Below are 24,508 nucleotides of genomic sequence, written 5' to 3' on the forward strand. Positions count from 1 at the left end.
ACGTTCTAGTTTCAGCCTCTTAGCAGAGGCCGACAGGTTTTTGGCGAAAATTTCCTGGTACTGGGTAAAATTCATGTCTTTTACCCCAGGACCAGTGGAAGCAAAATAGCCACAACTATTTTACAGTGGAGTATTGCTACATTCTGAAATATAATTTTACATATTCATGTATATTTGATGACAACTTGCCCACAAGAAGAATCACTGCTCCACCTTCCTGTTCAAGTGAACACAGCAAAAAAATGTATTGTATGCTATTGTATAAATTAGCTCGTGCTTTTCTTCACGAGAAGCGGATTCTATATGTTGTTGGGTCTGTAACCATGTTTCCCAGTGACACTCTTACCATTCAAATATTTGTTTTCAACAAAAAGTTCAGTAATAGAGCCATGTAATTACAGTTGATATTGCAAGAGTTGTTGTGTTTGCCCAATGCGCTGTCTGTGCGTCGGTATATTATCTATAAACATGGATACCTGATAATCTCACCTAACAGGCAGATGCTGTGAGTTTTGAGACGTACAGTTTGTGTATGCAAGCAATACTGAATTCAATTGAAATAAATGTTATTTCCTGTGAGGGAACTTCATGTGTGGTAATATACATTGCATATGTATTGTTGTGGTAGGTTTGATATAAGTCTATAACCTGATTGCCTTTTTATAACTTGGGATTATTGTATGGAGTTATTGCCCATGTAAAGATCAGTGAGTCAAATATGGTATAGAAGCTTGTCTTTTTCTTCATTTGCTTTCCTTGCTCCAGGTCCATGTGTGGCAGGTATTGTCAGCTACAAGATGCCCAGATACTGCCTGTTTGGAGATACTGTCAACACACCTCCAGAATGGAGTCCACCAGCCTGCGTAGGTATACACATACAGTACAGTATGCAGGCACCTGTTCCCAATGCTGTGTGTGTGTCAGCGTCAGCTCAGAGGATCCACGCCAGCTCAGCCACCTACCTGGCCCTGATGAAGGACTGTGTCTACGAGCTCCATCTGAGAGGAGAGACCGAGGTGAAGGTGAGACTGTTTGGGAATAGAGCAAACCTTATAATAGTTTCCTTGGGAAAACCAAATTATTCTAGACTTTTTTCATATATATACATGTGTGTATGTATATATATATATATATATATATATATATATATATATAGCTTTTGGAGAAATGTCTAGTTTCAGCCACTAAAATACTATTATTACTCTGAGCAAATCATTGGCTATTCATGTCCTCTATATACTGTCTCCATCGAAGTGGAATGGAGAAGCTCACATCATGACTGTTGAATGACTAAGTTACAGTTTGACAGCATGATCATCACCTCATTTATTAAATCTACTGAACATTATAACATCATTAGGATACTTAGTAGGTCAACTGTCCTCACACTGACATAGAGGGGAGAAGTACTGTGTAATGAACTGTCAATAGACCCTGTGGATTTTCCCAGAGTGCCGGTGAAGTGTATAATTATTTGGGACCCATCCAAACTCTCTAGCTAATTAACTTACAAGTCAAAAGTCATCAGATTACCTCTAATAAGTGCGTGAGAGATTTCTGTTCAAAGCAATGGGTGGGGGGGGGAGGGGGAATTGAATTTCCTGTTTTCTAATCCTTACTGTGATTTGTGTTTGAGCTATTATGAAATAAAACAGCATTTCCCCTCTCATAGTAAAGGGCAAAATAACACATATTGGCTGATCGGACACAAGAACTACAGTGTTCAGAAGGACAGCCTGGTGTGTCACTGGAACCCAAATCTTGCCCGCAACAAGAAGACACTGGAGGGGAGCGACATTTCTATGGTGAATGTGATTACATTTATGGAAGAATACAATACGATACAAGTTAAAACTCCCTAGAGTCTATTGACACACCGGTGCGTCAATCTAAGTAACATAATAAAAAATTCCCACTCAAAATCCGTCAGTTTAAGCTAGAGATATCCGGGCTGCAGCTGTGTTTGTCAGACCATGAGACATCCCGAATATCTCCCTTCTCACTAAAACGTTGTTTTGGCCTACAAACTAATAAGACCACTCTTTGGAAAGATGAGACTCTCATATGAACACCATAATGGTCTCCGCTTCTTTCGTCTGAAGGTAACCTGTACCGGTTTGAAAAAATACATTGAAGTATGAAGGTAGTTTTGTACCTACTAAAAACAAAGGGGTTAAATATGTGTAAAAAAAAAACAACTTCTACTTATAGGTCAGACACTTCAAAACCGTATTCCTTATGCTTTACTTTTTTTTGCCATTTATGAATGTGTTTCTATGGGCAATAGTAGTAAAGGCGAAATTCAATATTTTATCGTAACATTTTTTATATATTTTTTGATACCAAAAGGGGTCCTAAAATCAAATAGGGAAAGGATCCCACCCCCCAACAGTTTAGACTTTTAGGAATTAATATATTGTAACAACCAGTGCAATGCTGCTAACTTGACAACCACTGCTCCAACAGGGTTAACCCTGACCATCAAATTAAGATAATTGTAGGCTGCTCAAAGTGGAAAAAAGTTCCAGTTGAAGGGTACATCTCAATAGTCTGAATTGGCCTCTTCTCCTTGATCCACACTGAGGACAACAAATATCACCGTAGGCTAATCCCTCAAAAAGCATCTTAGTGGGAGTGGTAATCTAGGATCAGGTTCCCCCTGTCCATATAATCATAATTAATTGTATCTCAAAGTCAAAACTTATCCTAGATTAGCACTGTTGAATACAGGCACTGTAGATGTGAAAAAAATAAGCAATATGGCCAAAATTCCACCCTTCCCGCATGGCAAAGCAAATACTCCATCTTTAACCTAAGATCTACAGCAGTGCCTAGTTCGGATAGCGGCTAAGGGTGGATTTTGAGTTCAGAAATCATGTTAGTGAAACACTGTCTGTATAAAGGATGGTACTGTGTATGAATAACGTAGCTTGTCAAGTGTAAGTTGTTCTGTCAAGGATGGTATTATCATAATTGTTTTATTAACTTTTATTTAACCAGGAAAACACATTGAGAACAGGGTCTAATTTGCAATGGTGCCCTGAAAACAACAATTCACTACGCTATTACAATTACAATATTTTAAATAAATTAAGTTTTATTCAAAAGGGCAGTAGAAACAAATATACACAGAGTATACTGAACATTGGGAGCACCTTCCTCATATTGAGAGGGAGAGAGACTGACCGGCGAGCATTCAGGTAATGTGTATAAATCATGTAGTTTATCAAGTGGTGGAAGTTGTTCTGTCAATATGCCACAAGGGGCCACAATTTGATCACATTTGAGCCCTTTGCTAATGTACGAGCTTAGGGTGCATTACTAAATGGCTGAAGTTCTGTTTATCCTAAAACAAAACTTTATCCTTCTCAGGATTCTGAAAATGAACAGCCTGAGTTGAGCAGCACTGAAATGAAACCTATAAAATCATTTGTAAGAGTATTATTTTTGGTTCAAGCTGGACTGACATATCTGTTTATATGTGCACATTAAGCCCTCCTCATTTTCCAATAATTTCTGATTACAGATTTGCGTCCAGAACTACACTACAAGACCAAAAGTATGTGGACACCCGCTCGTCGAACATCTCATTCCAAAATCATGGGTATTAATATGGAGTTGGTCCCCCCCCCTTTGCTGCAATAACAGCCTCTACTCTTCTGAGAAGGCTTTCCACTCGATGTTGGAACATTGCTGCAGGGACTTGTTGCCATTCAGCCATAAGAGCATTTGTGAGGTCGGCACTGATGTTGGGCGATAAGGCCTGGCACACAGTTGGCGTTCCAATTCATTCCAAAGGTGTTCGATTGGGCTGAGGTCAGGGCTCTGTGCAGGCCAGTCAAGTTCTTCCACACCAATCTCGACAAACCATTTCTGTATTTACCTCGCTTTGTGCACTGGGGCATTGTCATGTTGAAACAGAAAAGGACCTTCCCCAAACTTTTGCCACAAAGTTGGACGCACAGAATATTCCAGAATGTCATTGTTTTCTGTAGCGTTAAGATTTCCCTTAACTGGAACTAAGAGGCCTAGACCGAACCATGAAAAACAGCCCCGTACCATTATTCCTCCTCCACCAAACTTTACAGTTGGCACTATGCATTCGGGTAGTAAGTGTTGCAACCGAGGACAGACGATTTTTACACGATTCGGCACTCGGCGGTCCTGTTCTGTGAGCTTGTGTGGCCTACCACTTCGCGGCTGAGCCGTTGTTGCTCCTATACATTTCCACTTAAGAGCACTTACAGTTGACCGGAGCTGCTCAAGCAGGGCAGAAATCTGACCTACTGACTTATTGGAAAAGTGGCATCCGATGATGGTGCCACGTTGAAAGTCACAGAGTTCTTCAGTAAGGCCTTTCTACAGCCAATCTTTGTCTATGGAGATTGCAATGCTGTGTGCTCGATTTTATAAATTTTTCAGCCACAGGTGTGGTGTGAGTCATTCATTTGAGCTAGCTGGCTTTAGGGAGAATGACCTGGGCGATATTCATTTTGTCACACTGTAGCAAAATGTTTCAATCTGGTGTACAATGGAAAGCGTAAACAAGTGTTTTGTATTGGACAAGTTCAGATAGTACCTCACTATTCAGGACCATTTGCTTCCATTTCGTGTCTAATGAATACGACACTGCTATCTTTGCCAGGTGTACCACATGCTCCTGGGACTGGTGCTGCGGTGGGGTCCTGTGAACACTTTAACATTTTGCCACTTCCCAGGAGTGACACCCAGAGTGAGAGAGAGAGATGGGAGGGGTTCACTGTAACCGGAATAGCAAGAGACCCCTGTTTGACACGCACACAAACACACACGCACAGAGGCACAGCAGCACCAATCCAGTCTAGGCCAGCCATAAGTGAAACAGTGACAGTTGGTTTAACAAAGATGGGGACATAGGATACATAGGAAACAGTCTTGTCCCTAGCTAAAATAAGTTTAACCTTTTTCAGATCGGGATACAACAATCTGAATGCACGTTATCTATGTTTTCACATTAGCACTTAGCCATCCACTATAGTTCCCTAATGAAAAATATACATTTTATCCCAGTGAGACTAACCAGTTGATTCCCATGACCGCTATATATATATAACACCTGCTGATGAGAGGTGATATTTACAAGAAGCTCTTGTCATATGGCTCAACAATGAATTGCAAGCAATCAGGGCCTTTTTGAATGCCAAGCTTGTCATTTACTACATTACTGCTAGCAGCAGCCAGAGACTTGACATCTCAATAACTGAGCTAAGTGTATGAACAACACAACACCTGATTGGCTGACTGGACCTGGTGACATAAGAATATTGACAAAGTTTATGCTGCGTTCGTAATCAAGTGGTAAGTGGGAATTTACCACCATAGAGTTAGATAAAGGACCACCATTTTAAAGTAGTAAACTGGGTTGGCCTTCCTATTGGTAAAGGAAGGATCACATGATTCCATCCGGAACATCAGGAGGGATCTGAGCAAACTTTCCGTAACTGTAGGTGGCAGTAAATCCCCAACCTTTGCTTTATACCTATTCAAACAACACATTTTAGCTGGCAGTATGCACTCTTTCAGTCTGTTGTAAGAGAAAAAGAAAATGACTACTACAAAATGGAGAGGGCCTCAATGGCGCTGCCCGTGCGGTCACATATGCCATAATGGGACATATATAAAGATTATATCTCTATCATGCTCTTATGTTTACCAAATATGACTGGAAATAAATATATTTAAATGGCCCTCCAACTGGTAATTACAGGTGGGAAACCTGTCATTGAGCTCTATTTAGGCCATCTCCATTTTGAACTAGTACATTTTCTTCTTCTACTGCCATCTAGAGTTTTACATTAAAACTATAAGAAAATGTCATACAATTCCACGTGAATTCACAATGCAGCTGTGCTGCTGCCAGCAACGGTTTGAGTCTCGGTGCATTGCACCTGTGCTACCATTCAGGGGTTGCAACAAAAATAAAGTCCTGAACCGGTTCAATCCCCCCAAAAAGTACTAGTTCTTTCTGTTCCTTTTTAAACGGATTATTTTAGATTTAGTTTGACATTAAATCACTATACTATGCTATGGAGCAGGCAAGCTATAGATCAGTGAAGTGTTTACATGCGCGATGGAAAGACGAGTGTCGGGCACAAGATGCAACAGAAATTTTGCAGGTGGGGAGAGAGCGAGAGCGAGTGGAGGAGGAGGCTTGGCTTGAAGCGCTGGGCGTCTTGTGATCATAGGCATTATCTATTTATTTACCGGTTTTCGGTTCTGTTCCCTGAATCGGTTCCAACCCCTGCTATTATTACTGTACCTCAAATCCATCTTACAAAGTTTGCATTTCCTTCTCATTTAACTTCTCAACGTACTTCCATACAGGACTTCACTCTGCTGGCGGTTGCCGTTCTCTGCCATTTTTCAAATGACGTAGTGGTGGAGAGTCAACTCCAAAGTAATTGATTCCTCTACTCTTTGTATGACGGCTCCCATTTCTATGTGTCAAGATTCGATTCCACTAGGAATCGACTCCTAAGATTCAGTATTTTTGGAACAGAGGAGACTGATTAGTTGTCGTACTTCCGAGAACACAAACACTTGAATTTTTAGTGAGCTAGCGAGGGACAGAGAGAGAGGGGAGGGGCACAGTTTAGGCAGGTCGGCCACCAGGCAGACGGAGTCAGAACCATGCACTAGGGCTATCTATCAGCAAAGGAATGCTGTATCTCGCAATTTCTTGGCTTGCAATGTCTCGCAACTTCAGTAAAGCAGCGCCTATCATCAATAAATAGGCTAGGATATTGAGATGAGTGAGATGCAACACTTTGCTCTCACACAGTCACACACAGTATCTGTGCATGTCACACACAGTTTGCTTCATGCTGTTCCCAGCATGGTAGCCATCTCACCAAAACAGCACTCATGACAATAAATGTCAACCTTATTATGCTGATACTTCATACCACAGTAACGTGTCCCAACGATCAACTTGAACAAATTAAGCCATTTGATAGAAAAGGCTCTCAAAGAAGTCAAGATGGGCCTTTACCTTTCCAGCTCTAATCCTCCCTCCGACACCCCCTCTAATACTTCCTCCACCTAGTACACACACACACCGCCTCTGTGTCATACCACACTCACTGGCAGTGCCCTGATAATAAAGGTGTCACGAAGGGGACAGCTTGATGACTGCCCTCTCTCTGCCCGCTCTTGTATTACCTCTATACATCACTTTCTGTCTCTCTACCTCTATTTCTCTGTTTCTTTCTCTCTGTTTCTACTTCTCTCTCTGTCTCTCTCTTTCTCCTGCCCCCAGGTGCTGACTCACAGAGACCTTGCTGCCATCTACGTCATATGCACACCTCTCTGTGACTGCTATATTATATTATGTGACATTGTTTCACGTACGTCCTCTAAAACGGGTCCAATGTTGTATAAGTTTACAACAGAACCTACTGAGGGAAAGGAGAGTCTTGATTTCTTACTGTCTATCAGGTACTGAGTGGTTTTTGCCCAGGACCAGTGAAAAGGTATTACAATTTCAGGAGAGATCACTGTTACTTCTCAATGCTTAGTGTTCCATGCCCAGCATACATATCTTAATGCATCTCTGCTTTAAAAAGGTAACTGTTCTTCTAAAAGTGAGAAATTTGTCTAAATTATTTTCTTTACTTCAGACCTCTGTTCCAGTCACCAGGCTCCATGTGTGACATTCTGGCAAAAAAATTGTGAAACGCATTCCACCCCAAAAAGGGCAGTGGTGTTGTGCAGATAGGGTGAGCCGAAACACCACCCTGTGTCTGACTCAGGGTCCCAACACAGGAGCCAGGGCCCGGGAGTGTGTTCAGAAATAATGAAACAGAAAATAATTTGAAAAAGGAAAACAAAAATATGCATATTCATTGGACACTTTTAAGGTAGTACATCCTTTTTTAAAAGTGTTTTCCAATTAAATGCACATTTTCCCATCTCGAGGTGAAATAAATAAATTATGTAAGTGTCTTTTAAGTGCCAAATAAAGTAACACGGTTGACAGTAACAGGGTTGATGATTTCATCTTAAATCAGCCATAAATCTCCTTGTGACAGGGAGAAGAATGGCGCTGGAGGAGATGGCTGCCGTTTTATGAACTCCTAACCAATTGTGCTATCGTGTGCGTTTTTTCATGTTATTTGTAACATATTTGGTACAAACTGTTTCTGCTACCGTCTCTTATGAGCTTCTGGATATCAGTACAGCGATTACTCTCTTCGCACTGGACAAAGATTTTTTTTAACGAGTCGGACGCGAAGGATTTACTTTAGACACCGGACAAGGTCCAAATCCCTGTGATTCGCATGAGAAAGAGACAGAAATATCGGGGTCGTAGGTCGGGGTGCCTTGTAAGGATCCCACAGCGAGTGGGTAATCTGTCTCTACCATCAGTCCTATTAGCCAACGTACAATCATTGGATAACAAAATAGACGAAACACGATCATGAATATCCTACCAACGGGTCATTAAAAACGTATCTATTGTTTTAACGAGTCGTGGCTGAACGACTACACGGATAACATTCTGCTGGCGGGGTTTACGCTGCATCGGCAAGATAGAACAGCTGCCTCCAGTAAGACAAGTTGTGGAAGTCTGTGAATATGTGACCCGTTTCAGGAAACTAGGCGTATGTCGCAAGTCACGACTTCACAGGAGAGCCATTTGAACATTATTTTTCAAAAATCGAAATGCGTTTCTTGGCAGAAATGCCTCTGGATCATGTGAACTTTCATGTGCCTTAATAACAAACTTGAATGCCATCTGTAAATACGAATAAAATTGTTAAATTATAAGCCTTGTTGAAAAAGCCAGCAACCTTCCCACCAGCCATGATTGGCTGAGATACTGAGTGGGCTGGACATGCCAAGAGAGGAGTTCGGATTGGTCTGCCATATAGAGGACTTCTGTCTATTTGAGCTGATCAGTCTGTGTTGGTATTCCTGTCGAGCACGGCTTTTTTTTATTATCGTGTAGTGGAGCTGCATAAGTGTTGCTCTCCCAGAACCGTTTGCTTTGGTAGTTGGAACCTAATGTTAGCTAGCTAACATTGAACCTGTTTGGTTAGCTCCCAGCAGATTCATGCAGGGTGTAACGACATGATTTGGCAATATGTTCAAGTCGGTTAGGACATCTACTTTGTGCATGACACAAGTCATTTTTCCAACAATTGTTTACAGACAGATTATTTCACTTATAATTCACTGTATCACAATTCCAGTGGGTCAGAAGTTTACATACACTAAGTTGACTGTGCCTTTAAACAGCTTGGAAAATTCCAGAAAAATGGTGTGATAGCTTTAGAAGCTTCTGATAGGCTAATTGACGTCATTTGAGTCAGTTGGAGGTGTACCTGTGGATGTATTTCAAGGCCTACCTTCAAACTCAGTGCCTCTTTGCTTGACATCATGGGAAAATCAAAAGAAATGAGTCAAGACCTCAGAAAAAAATTGTAGACCTCCACCAGTCTGGTTCATCCTTGGGAGAAATTTCCAAACGCCTGAAGGTACCATGTTCATCTGTACAAACAATAGTACGTAAGTATAAACACCATGGGACCATGCAGCCATCATACTGCTCAGGAAGGATTCGTGTTCTGTCTCCTTGAAATGAGCCAGGTCCAGTTGACATTACTCTCTGCCACACTAGGTGAGAGCAAAGAATGTTGCCTGAAATTGTTGTGTTAAGCCTACCGTTTGTAAAACACCAACAACAAGATGTCCAAAAGACAACAGCTCATGTTTACTAGGGTATAGCCTACCATGTCTCCCCAAAGGAATTTTATGAATGCCCATCCATGTAGTAGGCCCACCATTTGTAAAACAGGCCATTGCATTGGCTTTATTAGTCCTGATTCCTGTGACTAATGAATTTGACTAAGCTCTAAATATCAGCTACCCAACTTTATCAGGAGTTATTGTGGGCCTATTGGCAATGTGTTTACACAGCGGAAATGCAGAAGTATTTTTGTTTTGTTGCTATGATCAGCTTGGACGGATAAACACTTGAAACCACTGATCATGACAATGGGGTGAAACCCCTTGACAACATTTGTGATTGTCCATTCCATATTGTCCATTTTACTTTGAGCTGTCCTGTTTGTAGGATACGTTGTTTGTTAACATGACAGCTCATTTTTTATTTGATTGGATGCCATTTAGTTTTTTTTTTTAGAAACCTGCATGATGTAAAATGTGTCTGTCTCATTACATTGTCATTCATTTTATCTCCAGCCTGTATGCTACAGAAAATATGCCAGATGTGGAGGTCCTGGGCTGGCGTGGTTACACGTTGTCTGCAGTTGTGAGGCCAATTGGACGTACTGCCAATTTCTCTAAAGCGACGGCTTATGGTAGAGAAATTAACATTAAATTCTACGGCAACAGCTCTGGTGGACATTCCTACAGTCAGCATGCCAATTTCACGCTCCATCAAAACTTGAGACATCTGTGTTATTGTGTTGTGTGACAGAACTGCACATTTTAAAGTGGCCTTTTATTGTCCCCAGCACAAGGTGCACCTATGTAATGATCATGCTGTTTAATCAGCTTTTTGATATGCCACACCTGTCAGGTGGAAGGATTATCTTGGCAAATAAGAAATTGTCACTAACAGGGATATAAACCAATTTGTACACAAAGTTTGAGAGAAATAAGCTTTTTGTGCGTATGGAAACTTTCTGGGATCTTTTATTTCAGCTCATGAAACATGGGACCAACACTAATCCTGCCTAATGAGCGGGGCGGCTTTGAGGGTAGCCCTTGATCATGGCTCTCAGTTCCATAACATTACACATAATAGTCATTGGACAAAGGCGTCTTCTGTACAGTTTTGTTAAGAGCCCCGATGGTCAGTCTGAACATTAGCACGCTTCACTTGTGGTACAGTTTCGGAAGCATAAGGACCTTATCTTTCATATCAGTGAGATATTATTATTACTACAAATCTGATGTATTGAATTCTCCATGTGGTTTATATTAATGGTCACTTCATCTAATATAACAGGCTTTTAGAATACAATATTGGTGCACAATATAAAATTATAAAATATAATTTCAAAGATTTGTACGGGATGACGTCGCAGGTGGGTTTCATGCAAAGCCACCAGCCCAGACATAGTAGGTCATGTCAACAGCAAAAGCCAGAATTCATAGCTAATTACTCATGAGTTTGAAACCCTGTGGACTGGGCTTTGATAACGAGCCAATGCGTTACCACAGGGACACACTAAATGTCTTTCAGGTGAGTTTTTTTAAGCCATTAAAAAAACAATTTCACATTACACCTTTACAAAAATTCTATGTACATTGTGCCAACCGTGCCTGACTCCCCTCTCTGAGGAGAAAGCTGGCAACCTCTGAAAAGTCTGAAAGTAGCCTGGGGCTTACGTAGAGTGGACACAGTGTTTTCATCATTACTGCGCATGGTTCCTCTGACATTAGCCACGGCAGGGGTGCGTGTGGCCCGGGGTAACGTCATTGATATATGTCAGTGAGCTACGGGGGGTCAGTGTTGGGAAGAAGAGGCATTAAAGAGATTTTAATGATCTTGAAAAAATAGCTCTTTTTGGATTCGTGTGCCAGCGCAGAATGTCTTGGAGGCACATTTGGTCATTGACTGTAAAAGCGGTACATTGAAATGGATCTTTTATGTTGTTGTGTGGTGAAGCAACGTGTATAAAGTGGACCAGCCAATATTCACCTGGTGTATTTGTGGAAATCCCCAATGGATCCCCAATGGAATTCAGATTGCATGTGACATTTTCTCAGCAAAAAAATGGGAATTATCTGAGGACTAGGAAATTCTAATCTACGCATCCAAATCCAGCATATATTTAACCTTACAACAGCGTTTTTGCCATTTCGAAAAATGTACTTGGCTTGTTTAAGCGACACACAATAAAAAAAATAGCATGAACTAATGCTAAATATATATGCGAGGAGGTTTCTGACGTTAAAATAGCCTTATCTATGTTAAACCACGGGGCGTGATGTAACTGTGCAGGATAGGATAAAGGCTGGAAATATAGGTTTAAGACACGCAAAGGGCAGTGGGCCGGATTCGAACCAATGCCAACTGGCATATGTGCTGGGGTCAGAGGCACTAACCGCTGACACATTCTGGCCAACTCAGAAACAATGAGATGACATGAGTCACATGGTGAGGAAAAACTCCTTGCCCTGGGAGTATTTAATCACATGTATTCATGTTCTAGAGGATATGTTTGCATTTCTGCGTCTTTGATATTGAGGTGATATGTCCAACAAATGCCTGTCTTTTGAGTCCTGTCATATCTCCTGCCCTGCAAATGCCATTCCATTATGAGGTCAGTGCACACACCTCTCTCTCCCTGGCCTTTCAGAGGCTAGCCACACACACACACACACTGTACACAAAACCCCACACTTTCATTTTTTAATTTCACCTTTATTTAACCAGGTAAGCTAGTTGAGAACAAGTTCTCATTTACAACTGCAACCTGGCCAAGATAAAGCAAAGCAGTGTGACACAGACAACAACACAGAGTTACACATGAAGTAAACAATAAACAAGCCAATAACACAGCAGAACAAAAGAAAGTCTATATACAGTGTGTGCAAAAGGCACGAGGACGTAGACAATAAATAGGCTATAGGAGTGAATAATTACAATTTAGCAGATTAACACTGGAGTGATAAATGAGCATATGATGATGTGCAAAAGAGCAGAAAAGTAAATCAAATAAAAACAGAATGGGGATGAGGTAGGTAGATTCGGTGGGCAATTTACAGATGGACTATGTACAGCTGCAGCGATCGGTTAGCTGCTCAGATAGCTGATGTTTAAACTTGGTAAGGGAAATTAAAGTCTCCAACTTCAGCGATTTTTGCAATTCGTTCCAGTCACTGGCAGCAGAGAACTGGAAGGAAAGGCGGCCAAATGAGGTGTTGGGGATGATCAGTGAGATATACCTGCTGGAACGTGTGCTACGGGTGGGTGTTGTTATCATGACCAGTGAACTGAGATAAGGCAGAGCTTTACCTAGCATAGACGTATAGATAACCTGTAGCCAGTGGGTCTGGCGACGAATATGTAGTGAGGACCAGCCGACTAGAGCATACAGGTCGCAGTGGTGGGTGGTATAAGGTGATTTGGTAACAAAACGGATGGCACTGTGATAGACTGCATCCAGTTTTCTGAGTAGAGTATTGGAAGCTATTTTGTAGATGACATCGCCAAAGTCGAGGATCGGTAGGATAGTCAGTTTTACTAGGGTAAGTTTGGCGGCGTGAGTAAAGGACGCTTTGTTGGGAAATAGAAAGCCGATTCTAGATTTGATTTTGGATTGGAAATGTTTAATATGAGTCTGGAAGGAGAGTTTACAGTCTAACCAGACACCTAGGTATTTATAGTTGTCCACATATTCTAGGTCGGAACCGTCCAGGGTGGTGATGCTAGTCGGGCGGGCGGGTGCGGGCAGCGAACGGTTGAAAAGCATGCATTTGGTTTTTCCTAGCGTTTAAGAGCAGTTGGAGGCCACGGAAGGAGTGTTCTATGGCATTGAAGCTTGTTTGATGGTTAGTTAGCACAGTGTCCAAGGAAGGGCCAGAAGTATACAGAATGGTGTCGTCTGTGTAGAGGTGGATCAGGGAATCGCCTGATCATGATCACACACATGCGAACACACCCACGCACGCACACACACAGACACACACTCCACCAGATCACCTCAACAGCCAAGCTAATGATCCCCCAGTGGTGAATCAATCATTTTACAAGTGCCGTGAGCAATACCCTCAATTCATAGCCGAAAACACTGATACTGTCTTCAAAATATCCTGCCCATGCCGCACGGTCAAAGAGTCATTCAAATTACCTTAATTATTTTTGAAAAGGTTTCGCCAGTTTTTTTTTTTTAGCATTTTCATGAATGATTGTTTAAAAGGGATATGGAAGTACACAACAAAATCAATGGTGTACATTGATTAACTCTGAAAGTGCTAAATGTACACTATTTTCAGTGAACATATGAGTCCCACTGAACTGGTGTGAAAATAAAACTTCTGAAAGTGTTAAAATGAGCTATTCAACTCAAATATACTCCCTATTGAACTCTTAAAGTGTTAAAATGAGTTTGACAGTGGTGTTTGCATAACTCTACTGTAGAGTAATTACATACCACCTACAGTGTAAAACATAACACTTGATTTAGAGTAAACTGGACTCATTTTGCTTAGTGCTGACACTAACACTTTCTCAGTGCAAGAAATGAACACCTGCAATGTTACAGTAAATCATTTTGGGAGTATTGTTTTAACACTGTATGGAGCAGAGCCTAATTTGCATATTTAACACCCATGACTGTATTTGTGAGTGACAGAGACATGGTTATTGAATTATTTCATTTGAAAGGCCTGTCGCTTTCACCAACTGAGTATCTAGGCAAATGCTATCATTAAAATCTATGACAATACAAGACATATATCAAATGACCTTACTTTGATGGGCTAGTTTTACCCTAACACAGAGGTGTTAGGAAATTCCTGGTTTGCATCCCAAATCAAGCCTGCAAGTCCTATTATGATGGCTTGCAAAGTGATGTGTATTCCCTACTGGAATCCACCCAGATTCCACCTACAGGATGGTTAACAGTTGGAATTTGTATTCACCCGCAACCTGCATTCAGAGTGACTGTCAGGATTAGGAAAGTTGATAAGAAGAGACTACCTTAACCATTTAAACTGGAACAACCATTACAGTAACAGGTGCAATGAATCTAACTAACTGATTGGGTTTAGTTTAGAAAAATGCATGTTATTTATCTTTTTGGAGCATAAGATGAATCAGCCAATGTACAGTTGAAGTGGGAAGTTTACGTACACTGTAGCCAAATACATTTAAACTCAGTTTTTCACAATTCCTGACATTTAATCCAAGTAAAAATTCCCTGTTTTAGGTCAGTTAGGATCACCACTTTGTTTTAAGAATGTGAAATGTCACAATAATAGTAGAGAGAGTGATTTATTTCAGATTGTATTTCTTTCATCAAATTCCCAGTGGGTCAGAAGTTTGCAGACACTCAATGAGTATTTGGTAGTATTGCCTTTACATTGTTTAACTTGGGTCAAACATTTCTGGAAGCTTTCCACAAGCTTCCCACAATAAGTTGGGTGAATTTTGGTCAGGTTTGGTCAGGTAACTGAGTCAGGTTTGTAGGCCTCCTTGCTCGCACACGCTTTATCAGTTCTGCCCACACATTTTCTCTAGGATTGAGGTCAGGGCTTTGTGATGGCCACTCCATTACCTTGACTTTGTTGTCCTTAAGCCATTTAGCCACAATTTAGGAAGTGTGCTTGAGGTCATTGTTCATTTGGAAAACCCATTTGTCAATAGATATAAATAAAAAGAGTTCTCAACAGGGCGTGTTTTTTTTCTCCTTCAGACGTGAGCTGACTGATGCCTTCAAAATATCCACATCATTTCCCCCCCTCATGATGCCATCTATTTTGTGAAGTGCACTAGTCCCTCCTGTAGCAAAGCACCCCCACAACATGATGCTGCCACCCCCGTGCTTCACGGTTGGGATGATGTTATTCGGCTTGCAAGCCTCTCCCTTTTTCCTCCAAACATAACGATGGCCATTATGGCCAAACAGTTCTATTTTTGTTTCATCAGACCAGAGGACATTTCTCCAAAAAAGCACGATCTTTGTCCCCATGTGCAGTTGCAAACCGTAGTCTGGCTTTTTTTATGGCGGGTTTGGAGCAATGGCTTCTTCCCTGCTGAGTGGCCTTTCAGGTTATGTTGATATAGGACTTGTTTTACAGTGGATATAGATACTTTTGAACCTGTTTCCTCCAGCATTGTCACAAGGCCTATTGCTGTTATTCTGGGATTGATTTGCACTTTTCGCACCAAAGTACGTTCATCTCTAGGAGACAGATTGCGTCTCCTTCCTGAGCGGTATGACGGCTCCGTGGTCCTATGGTGTTTATACTTGCGTACTATTGTTTGTACAGATGAACGTGGTACCTTCAGGTGTTTGGAAATTGCTCCCAATGATGAACAAGACTTGTGGAGGTCTACAATTTTTCTTGAGGTCTTGGCTGATTTCTTTTGATTTTCCATGATGTCAAGCAAAGAGGCACCGAGTTTGAAAGTAGGCCTTGAAACACATCCACAGGTACACCTCCAATTGACTCAAATTATGTCAATTAGCCTATCAGAAGCTTCTAAAGTCATCACATCATTTTCTGGAATTTTCCAAGCTGTTTAAATGCACAGTCAACTTAGTGTATGTAAACTTCTGACCCACTGGAATTGTGATACAGTCAATTATAAGTGAAATAATCTGTCTGTAAATAATTACTGGTGTCATGCACAAAGTAGATCTCCTAACCGACTTGCCAAAACTATAGTTTGTTAACAATACATTTCTGTGGTTGAAAAATGAGTTTTAATGACTCCAACCTAAGTGTATGTAAACTTCCGACTTCAACTGTATATGCAAAGACTCATATATAAAAAACAATACTAAAAATGTTACCTGCAATAGAGCATGCTGGGAAATATGATAATGAAGGCTGTTTTACTCTCCACAGTGTAAAACAATAACTCGAGTTATTAACACCAACACTTATTTTACACCACTGAGTGTTAAATTCACTCTTACAGAGTGAATTTAACTCCTGAATCGACACTAGAAATGTTACAATGAAAATTCAACTGGACAATTTCCTGTGTGGGGGTGGACAGGGATTCAAACAAAGCCTTTCTCAGAAAGACAGTAGTTACATCCTAAATGGCACCCTATTCCTCATCCGTATGGGCCCTGGTCAACAGTAGTGGGAATAGGGTCTCATTTGGTATACATCCAGTGAATCGGGGATAATGAGTGTTCCTCCCGCTGCGCTTTAGCAATGTCTCTATGATAATCAGTGTGTGTCGGAAGAGTGAGAGGACAGTGCTGACAGACTGCGTTAGTTGAGAACATCCGTGGTTCAGTGTCTGTCTCTCGTCCGCCTCTTTCTGTTCCTAATCAGGTGACAAATTCTCGTCCTGTCATGTTTTTAATTCAAGTGTCGGAGCGGGGGGGAATCATTAGCATCGTGGTCATAGTAATCATCATCAATGATTTGTTATTAATGTTCATTAGCTATAATATCTTACACTGTATATTATTAGTAGCTAGCTATATATTGACATGGTTGTACAGCAAAATATGTATTGTATTTTGCTGTAAAATACAATTTAGGCTGGGATTCAATCCGATCAGTGGTAGATCCGTGTTATAGTGCACTTGACATTTAAAGGTAATTTCCAATTGAGCTGACATATGTGGTCTCCACGAACTCGGGAACATTGCTTTTTTAAAAGGTGAGTAGCTGACAACGTTCATGCAGTCATATTGAATCCTGGCCCTAATCTCCAACATTTTGTCACAAATCAGCATTTTGAACTTTCTTACTGATGCTGTGTCTCCCAGTTTGTGCTAAAGAGTTTACTGACATTGTTGTGTGAAAGCTTAGGCTAGAGGATTGTAATAGAACATGGGGGGAAATGACAAATGAATCCGTCTACTGTAAATCACATTCCTGTTTTGAAGTTTCACTTCTATTGGAAATAGTGTGTGCGTGTGAATGCGTGTTTGCGTGTGTGTGTTGGTGTGGTATGAATGTGTGTGCCTATATGTGTAAGTGTGCGCATGCATGTGTGTAGACTATAAGCTTGTTCCAAACAACCCCACAACCTAGCGCACACTCACACACTACCCTAGTGAGAAGAGAGACCAAGGGCAAATTATGAGCGATTAGCCCGATTACCACCACCTCCCGCCGCCTCGGATGTGGGGCACACAGTTTGGAGGTGGAGGGGGACTAATTGACAATTCACCAGCCTCTTGGCACAAGGAGCTATCATGCCAAATTGACTTAGGTCTCAGGGCATCTGCCGATAATGTACTTTTCAGGGGTTTGAAACACCAAGACCGTTCATCAGACTCAACTTTTTCAAAAGTTGCACCTGGCAGGCCAAACACTCACATTTTTTATTTGTTGAAAAATACAAGGTCAGGTTGTCTCTGCCTCCCGCCCTCTCTCTCTCTAAGCTAAAATATAATACAATTATACACTGTGTATAAAACATTAAGAACACCTTTCTCAGTATTGAATTGCACTCACCCCCCAAGTTATATTAGTGTTGTATTTTTCATACATTTTTAAACAAATGTTAGAATTTGTTCATCCACTTTGACATTACATGGTGTTTTGTGTAGATCATTGACAAAAATGGACAATTAAATCCATTTGAATCCCACTGTAATACAAAATGCAGAAAAAGAAAAGGGGTGCTAATAGTTTGAAGGCACTGAGTATACCAAATGTTAGGAACACCTTCCTAATATTGAGTTGAACAATCCCTCTGCCCTCAGAACAGCCTCAATTAGTTCTGGCATGGACTACAAGGTGTCGAAAGCGTTCCACAGGGATGCTGGCCCATGTTGACTCCAATGTTTCACACAGTTGTGTCAAGTTGGCTGAATGTCCTTTGGTTAGTGGACCATTCTTGATACACACGGGAAAGTGTTGAGCGTGAAAAACCCAGGAACGTTTTCCATTCCTTGACACAAATCGGTGTGCCTTAAACCTACCACCATACCCATTGGTGTGGTAATTACATATTTTGTCTAGCCTATTCACCCTCTGAATGGCACACTTTTTTGGTTTGTGTAAACCATGTCTCAATTGTCTCAAGACTTAAAAATCCTTCTTTACCCTGTCTCCTTCCTCCCCTTCATCTACACTGATTAAAGTGGATTTAACAAGTGACATCAATAAGAAATCATAGCTTTCACCTGGGTTCACCTGGTCAGTATATGTCATGGAAAGAGCAGGTGTTCTTAATGTTTTGTGTACTCAGTGTAATTATGAATCCAAATGAATGATGTCAACGTTTCATCACAGTTGGAAACAAAGATGTGTCAACTCTCAAATGGCAATACAATGCGGACCATAGAGGATACAATTCAGTTTTAATAGAACCATGTGTTTCATTTGCCTTTTCTAAATCACTACAGCTTTTGAACCACATTAACCTATAGCGGAACACGAGCGACATAACTACCCCAGAGCTAGTTACGTTGTGTGACATTTAAGACAATACACTGTCACTCCGATGAAGAATGTGTCTGTTCCAGCTAACGGGGGTTCCCCCTCATTAACGTTTTTAATTAGCACATCAGTGCTTCATCATATAAACAATGCACAGCACTAGCGGATCTGAACCTGGTACTGTGTGTGTGTGTGTGTGTGTGTGTGTGTGTGTGTGTGTGTGTGTGTGTGTGTGTGTGTGTGTGTGTGTGTGTGTGTGTGTGTGTGTGTGTGAACAATAGGTGCATGCAGTAGCCTTGATTAAATACATAGCCTTAGCACAAATATATTTTGTGTTTGCTAATGTTTGTTCAAATCAAAGCCTTGATTAAACACAGCTACAGTAGCCTTAGCACAAATACTGTATTTTGTGTTTGCTAATGTTTAGGGTTGTTCTGTACTATTATGTGGTGGATATACAGATACTAGCATCTAATACACACTACCGTTCAAAGGTTTGGGGTCACTTAGAAATGTCCTTGTTTTTGAAAGAAAAGCACATTTTTTTTGTCCATTAAAATAACATCAAATTGATCAGAAATACAGTGTAGACATTGTTATTGTGGCAAACTAATTTTGTAACTGGAAATGGCAGAATGTTTTATTGAATATCTACATAGGCGTACAGAGGCCCATTACAGCAACCATCCATCCGGTGTTCCAATGGCACGTTGTTAGCTAATCCAAGTTTATCATTTTAAAAGACTAGTTGATCATTAGAAAACCCTTTGCAAGTGGGCAAGTGTATTAGAGTGTCTAGTTTGAGAAACAGACGCCTCACAAGTCCTCAACTGGCAGCTTCATTAAGCACCAGTCTCAACGTCAACAGTGAAAAGGCGACTCCAGGATGCTGGCCTTCTAGGCAGAGTTGCAAAGAAAAAGCCATATCTCAGACTGGCCAATAAAAACAAAAGATTAAAATGGGCTAAAGAACACAGACACTGGACAGATGAAGATTGGGAAAAAAGTGTTATGGACAGATGAAGTTTGAGATGTTCAGATAGATGCTGGTGGAGTGCTTGACGCCATCTGTCAAGCATGTTGGAGGCAATGTCATGGTCTGGGGGTGCTTTGGTGGTGGTAAAGTGGGAGATTTGTACAGGGTAAAATGGATATTGAAGAAGGAAGGCTATCACTCCATTTGGCAACGCCCTGTGGACGGTGCTTAATTGGAGCCAATTTCCTCCTACAACAGGACAATGACCCAAAGCACAGTTCCAAACGATGCAAGAACTATTTAGGGAAGAAGCAGTCAGCTGGTACTCTGTCTATAATGGAGTGGCCAGCACAGTCACTGGATCTCAACATGATTGAGCTGTTGTGGGAGCAGCTTGACCGTATGGTACGTAAGAAGTGCCCGTCAAGCCAATCCAACTTGTGGGAGGTGCTTCAGGATGCATGGAGTGAAATCTCTTCAGATTACCTCAACAAGTTGACAACTAGAAAGCCAAAGGTCTGCAGGGCTGTAATTTCTGCAAATGGAGGATTCTTTGACAAAAGCCAAGTTTGAAGGACACAGTAATTATTTCAATTAAAAATCATTATTTATAACCTTGTCAACGTCTTGACTATATTTCCTATTCATTTTGCAACTCATTTCATGTATGTTTTCATTGAAAACAAGGACATTTCTTAGTGACCCCAAACTTTTGAACAGTAGTGTATGTATAAAGTTGCATGAAAACATATGCACATTTATTTCTATTGTGTTCTTTTCATGAACATGGACTGCAAGCATTCAGCATCATCACAGATCCATACAGTTACATTCATCATCAGATTTCCCATTTTGAAATGACAAATCACTGGTAATATGTGAACTCTCAACTCTTCTCTATATTGGACATTACAGCAATAAGGGCCAAAAAAAGTCAGTTCAAACAGTATAGAAAAGTATTATATTATGGAATATCATAATAGCATAGATGCTTTCTCCAGTTTTGGTACTTTATGTTTCAATAACGTAAAGTAGAAGCAGCCTTAAGGCATTGTTGTTATAGAGGCTAGATCCATTTCTGTATCCATGGATACAAGGGCAATCATGATTTGATTTGTTTTCAACAGTATCTTTTGCATGAGACAGGATTACTGAACAGTAGACCAGCAAATGTCTGACTCTTTGGCCAAGTATTAAATGTAAGGTTGGTATCTGAAGGCCAAGAGATACATCTTTAAAACACTGTCCAAGACGTATCTCAATACATGTTCTTAGTTTCAAGGTATTTTCTGCAGACTTCTCCACAGGGGGAAAACAACATGTCTTCATGACTTCTTGATTGACACTGGTTGGACTTTCCTACAAAGATAGGGAGAGAAACAAAAATAAAAACGCTGCCTTACTGAGTAACTATTCACGGATATAATGTGAGGGAGAGGAGAGGAGAGAGAGGAGGAGAGGAGAGGAGAGGGAGGAGAGGAGAGGAGAGGAGAGGGAGAGGAGAGGAGAGGAGAGGAGAGGAGAGGAGAGGAGAGGAGAGGAGAGGAGAGATCATAACTCCATCTTCATTGACTGGGATCCAGACTGAGTTAGAGAAATGTAACCAGCCTGGAGTAGCAGCTGTACATCCATATGCTTCTTAACAAGTATGCCAGAACAAATGCAAGACTTGAATAGGAGTGGAGGAGGTTACAGAAGCAATGTTAGGATCACTTGAGCTTGATAAAAATGTGATGTGTAAACCCCATTCACTCCTGTGGATGAGATGACAAAACGTATCAGAATGATTGTAATGCATGTAGAATTTTGGTAACTCACAATGCCAAATAGGAAAACTGTATATACACACATATCTATTGTCCCTGAGCAGGTCCTGGATATCAATTTTTGTTCAATAAAAGTTGAAAAGAAACTGAAAAGAGACACTGATAGGTTGTGAAATAACTCCCAATACCAAACTTTTCTGTATGTAGCCTATTCAATGAATGACAATCACTTAATTTGAAATAAAAATAATAAAATGTTGTTCAAGGTCTTTGTTGTTCACTTTGTTGTTCAAGGTCATATAATAGTATCAACAAGTTTCTCTTGAGTTTTTTCTTTATTCTTTGTTTGCTCCACTTCACCGCATTGGGACTCAGACTGTCTGTATGTCTGTCCTGTCTGTATGTCTGTCCTGTCTGCCTGTCTGCCTGTCTGTCTGTCTGTCCGTCCGTCCGTCTGTCCGTCCGTCCGTCCGTCCGTCCGTCCGTCCGTATGTATGTATGTATGTATGTATGTCCGTCCGTATGTATGTCCGTCCGTATGTCCGTCCGTCCGTGTATGTATGTATGTATGTATGTATGTATGTCTGCCTTTCTACCTGTTTGTCTGTCTGGCTGCCTTTCTACCTGTCTGTCGGTCTGGCTGCCTCTCTATGTCATCACATAGGGGTTGAAATGACAACATTGATTCAACCAGTTTTTGCCCAGAAGGCTGTCTGTCTGTTAGTATGTCTGTCTCACTGTCTCTCCTTGTGAAAGCATCACACAACAGCATGATCTCAAATGAACCACAGAGACATATAAAACGTTTAGCTGGAGGTATAGTCCCCTTTATTCATCTCTTGACATGGGTATGGAGACAGGGGTAATTGGGTAGAGCCCTCTTGGCGTCACAGTTTTAGGCACATGTCAATTGAGGTGGAGATCCAGTCGAATTAGCTACACACTCCCACAGCATTGTCTGCTCCCCTCTAGATTAATCACGGTTCATGTTTTCTTGGGCCTCTGTGACGAAACGCACAGGTATAAAAGCGCACCTGGTGACGTTTAGTTGCCAAAGGCGAACAGGCAAGAGGAAGGATTTGGTCTACCTACAGAGCGAAGGGGAGAAGACGAACTACATGAAAATGATTTCAAATATCCAATTTTTCTGTTTAACTGCGCTTGTACTTCTGAACTTGGTCGGAGCCAACCCAATGTCAAACCTACAGGTAAGCTGGTGCGTCATGTGCCAAACTCTCTTGATCATTGCTATTTTTCTGTTCTTCTTATTCCACCAATTCATGATTGATGTGATGTGTGTGTGTATATATATATATATATTATTGTAATTGATGAAAGACTGTTTCAAGTGGCTTTAAGTGACATTGAGGTTAATAATTCCATGGTTTCTCTCCGTTAGAGCTTGAAACAGCTTCTGGAGGAGGAGAGTCGTTTACCATATTACGCGTCGGAGGAGATGGGGGTGGATGGAAAAGACTTGAATACAGAGAACATCGCGGAAGAGGTGCCTCCTTGGGACTCCGAAGACGCAAGGAATTCTGCGCTGACGGGAAAGGAGGACGTAATTGCGCGTCTTCTCAATGACATTATGACGACCCCCAAGCGCTCGTGGAGCCGGTTCAAGAAGGGTGGACTGAGAAGCTGCTTCGGCGTCAGGCTAGAGCGAATTGGGTCATTCAGTGGGCTTGGATGCTAAAGGACAGGTATAGTTATCCTCTGCTTCAATCTAACCGAATGGGATTATCCATTCAAGCTGTCGCTACAGTATGTTGGAGTTGAATTTATATTATAATGGCTTTATTTGAACTATCAAATAAATGCAGTATTGTTTCTCAAGACCAGCTCTATGTTTTGTGTTGTTTCTGCAGGGTTTGGGCTGTTGATCAGAGCACAAGAAACGACCCTTACTTGAACTCTTCAACAAGGATGAACCTCTTCACCTCAGAAAGTCTCGACTGAGAGTTTACAATGGCGTTTGTGATGAGATATATTTAAATTTGTGGTTCGCATTTGGAATATTTAAATGGTTATTATTTTAGAACTGTATACTGATGAATTTTCATTTTTGTCTCTTGCTATAATATACTATTGTTGTATGTATTTATCTATTTATTTTCTTGTAAGAAAGAGAACGTGCAGACTTGCGATAGATTGTAGCCTAATGCGTTGAAATAAATATTTTGCATAATAAATTACTTTGTTGTGAGTTTTATTGTCTCCGTCTTTTTTTACAATCATGGTCTGGCATACCGAGACTTACGCTCTCCTCACTCAAGCAAGTGAAGCATCTGTTTCTGACTTGCCAATATCATCATCATAACTGCCAACAGCGGTCAGTAGCCTATCGCAACTTCCTTCTCACCTCTCCATCCTCCAGCTGACCTATTCTTCATCTCCCATCCTCATCCTCCTCCTCTGACCCCCAAAGACAAACTATAAACATGACGCCTCAACAGCTACCATCGACTCTACAGAAAATAAGCCTATCCAGTCCAAATAATGGTCCAAACTAAATATTATCTTAAAAGGCAGTCGGTCCGGGCGTCGCACACAATTCTGCTCCCTTATCACTGTCAAGGCGATGGAATGTCAAGCTGAATTATGTCACAACATGCAGTCCTTGATAAGTAAGCTACTATCTGAAGCAAGGGGTCTACATAAAACG

General features: G+C 41.1%; 1 protein-coding gene across 1 annotated transcript; it reads left to right on the top strand.

Moving 5' to 3' along the window:
- The first annotated feature begins 887 nt into the window (after positions 1 to 887).
- Positions 888 to 23,755, top strand: LOC112215191 (C-type natriuretic peptide 3). The gene is made up of 3 exons (XM_024374129.1): positions 888 to 1,022; positions 23,243 to 23,522; positions 23,712 to 23,755. The coding sequence occupies exons 1-3, from the start codon at positions 888 to 890 to the stop codon at positions 23,753 to 23,755; spliced, it is 459 nt and encodes a 152-aa protein (XP_024229897.1).
- The last annotated feature ends 753 nt before the right edge of the window (positions 23,756 to 24,508 follow it).

The sequence above is a fragment of the Oncorhynchus tshawytscha genome, linkage group LG16 (assembly GCF_018296145.1).
Source record: "Oncorhynchus tshawytscha isolate Ot180627B linkage group LG16, Otsh_v2.0, whole genome shotgun sequence".
In the NCBI taxonomy this organism is placed as follows: Eukaryota; Metazoa; Chordata; class Actinopteri; order Salmoniformes; family Salmonidae; genus Oncorhynchus; species Oncorhynchus tshawytscha.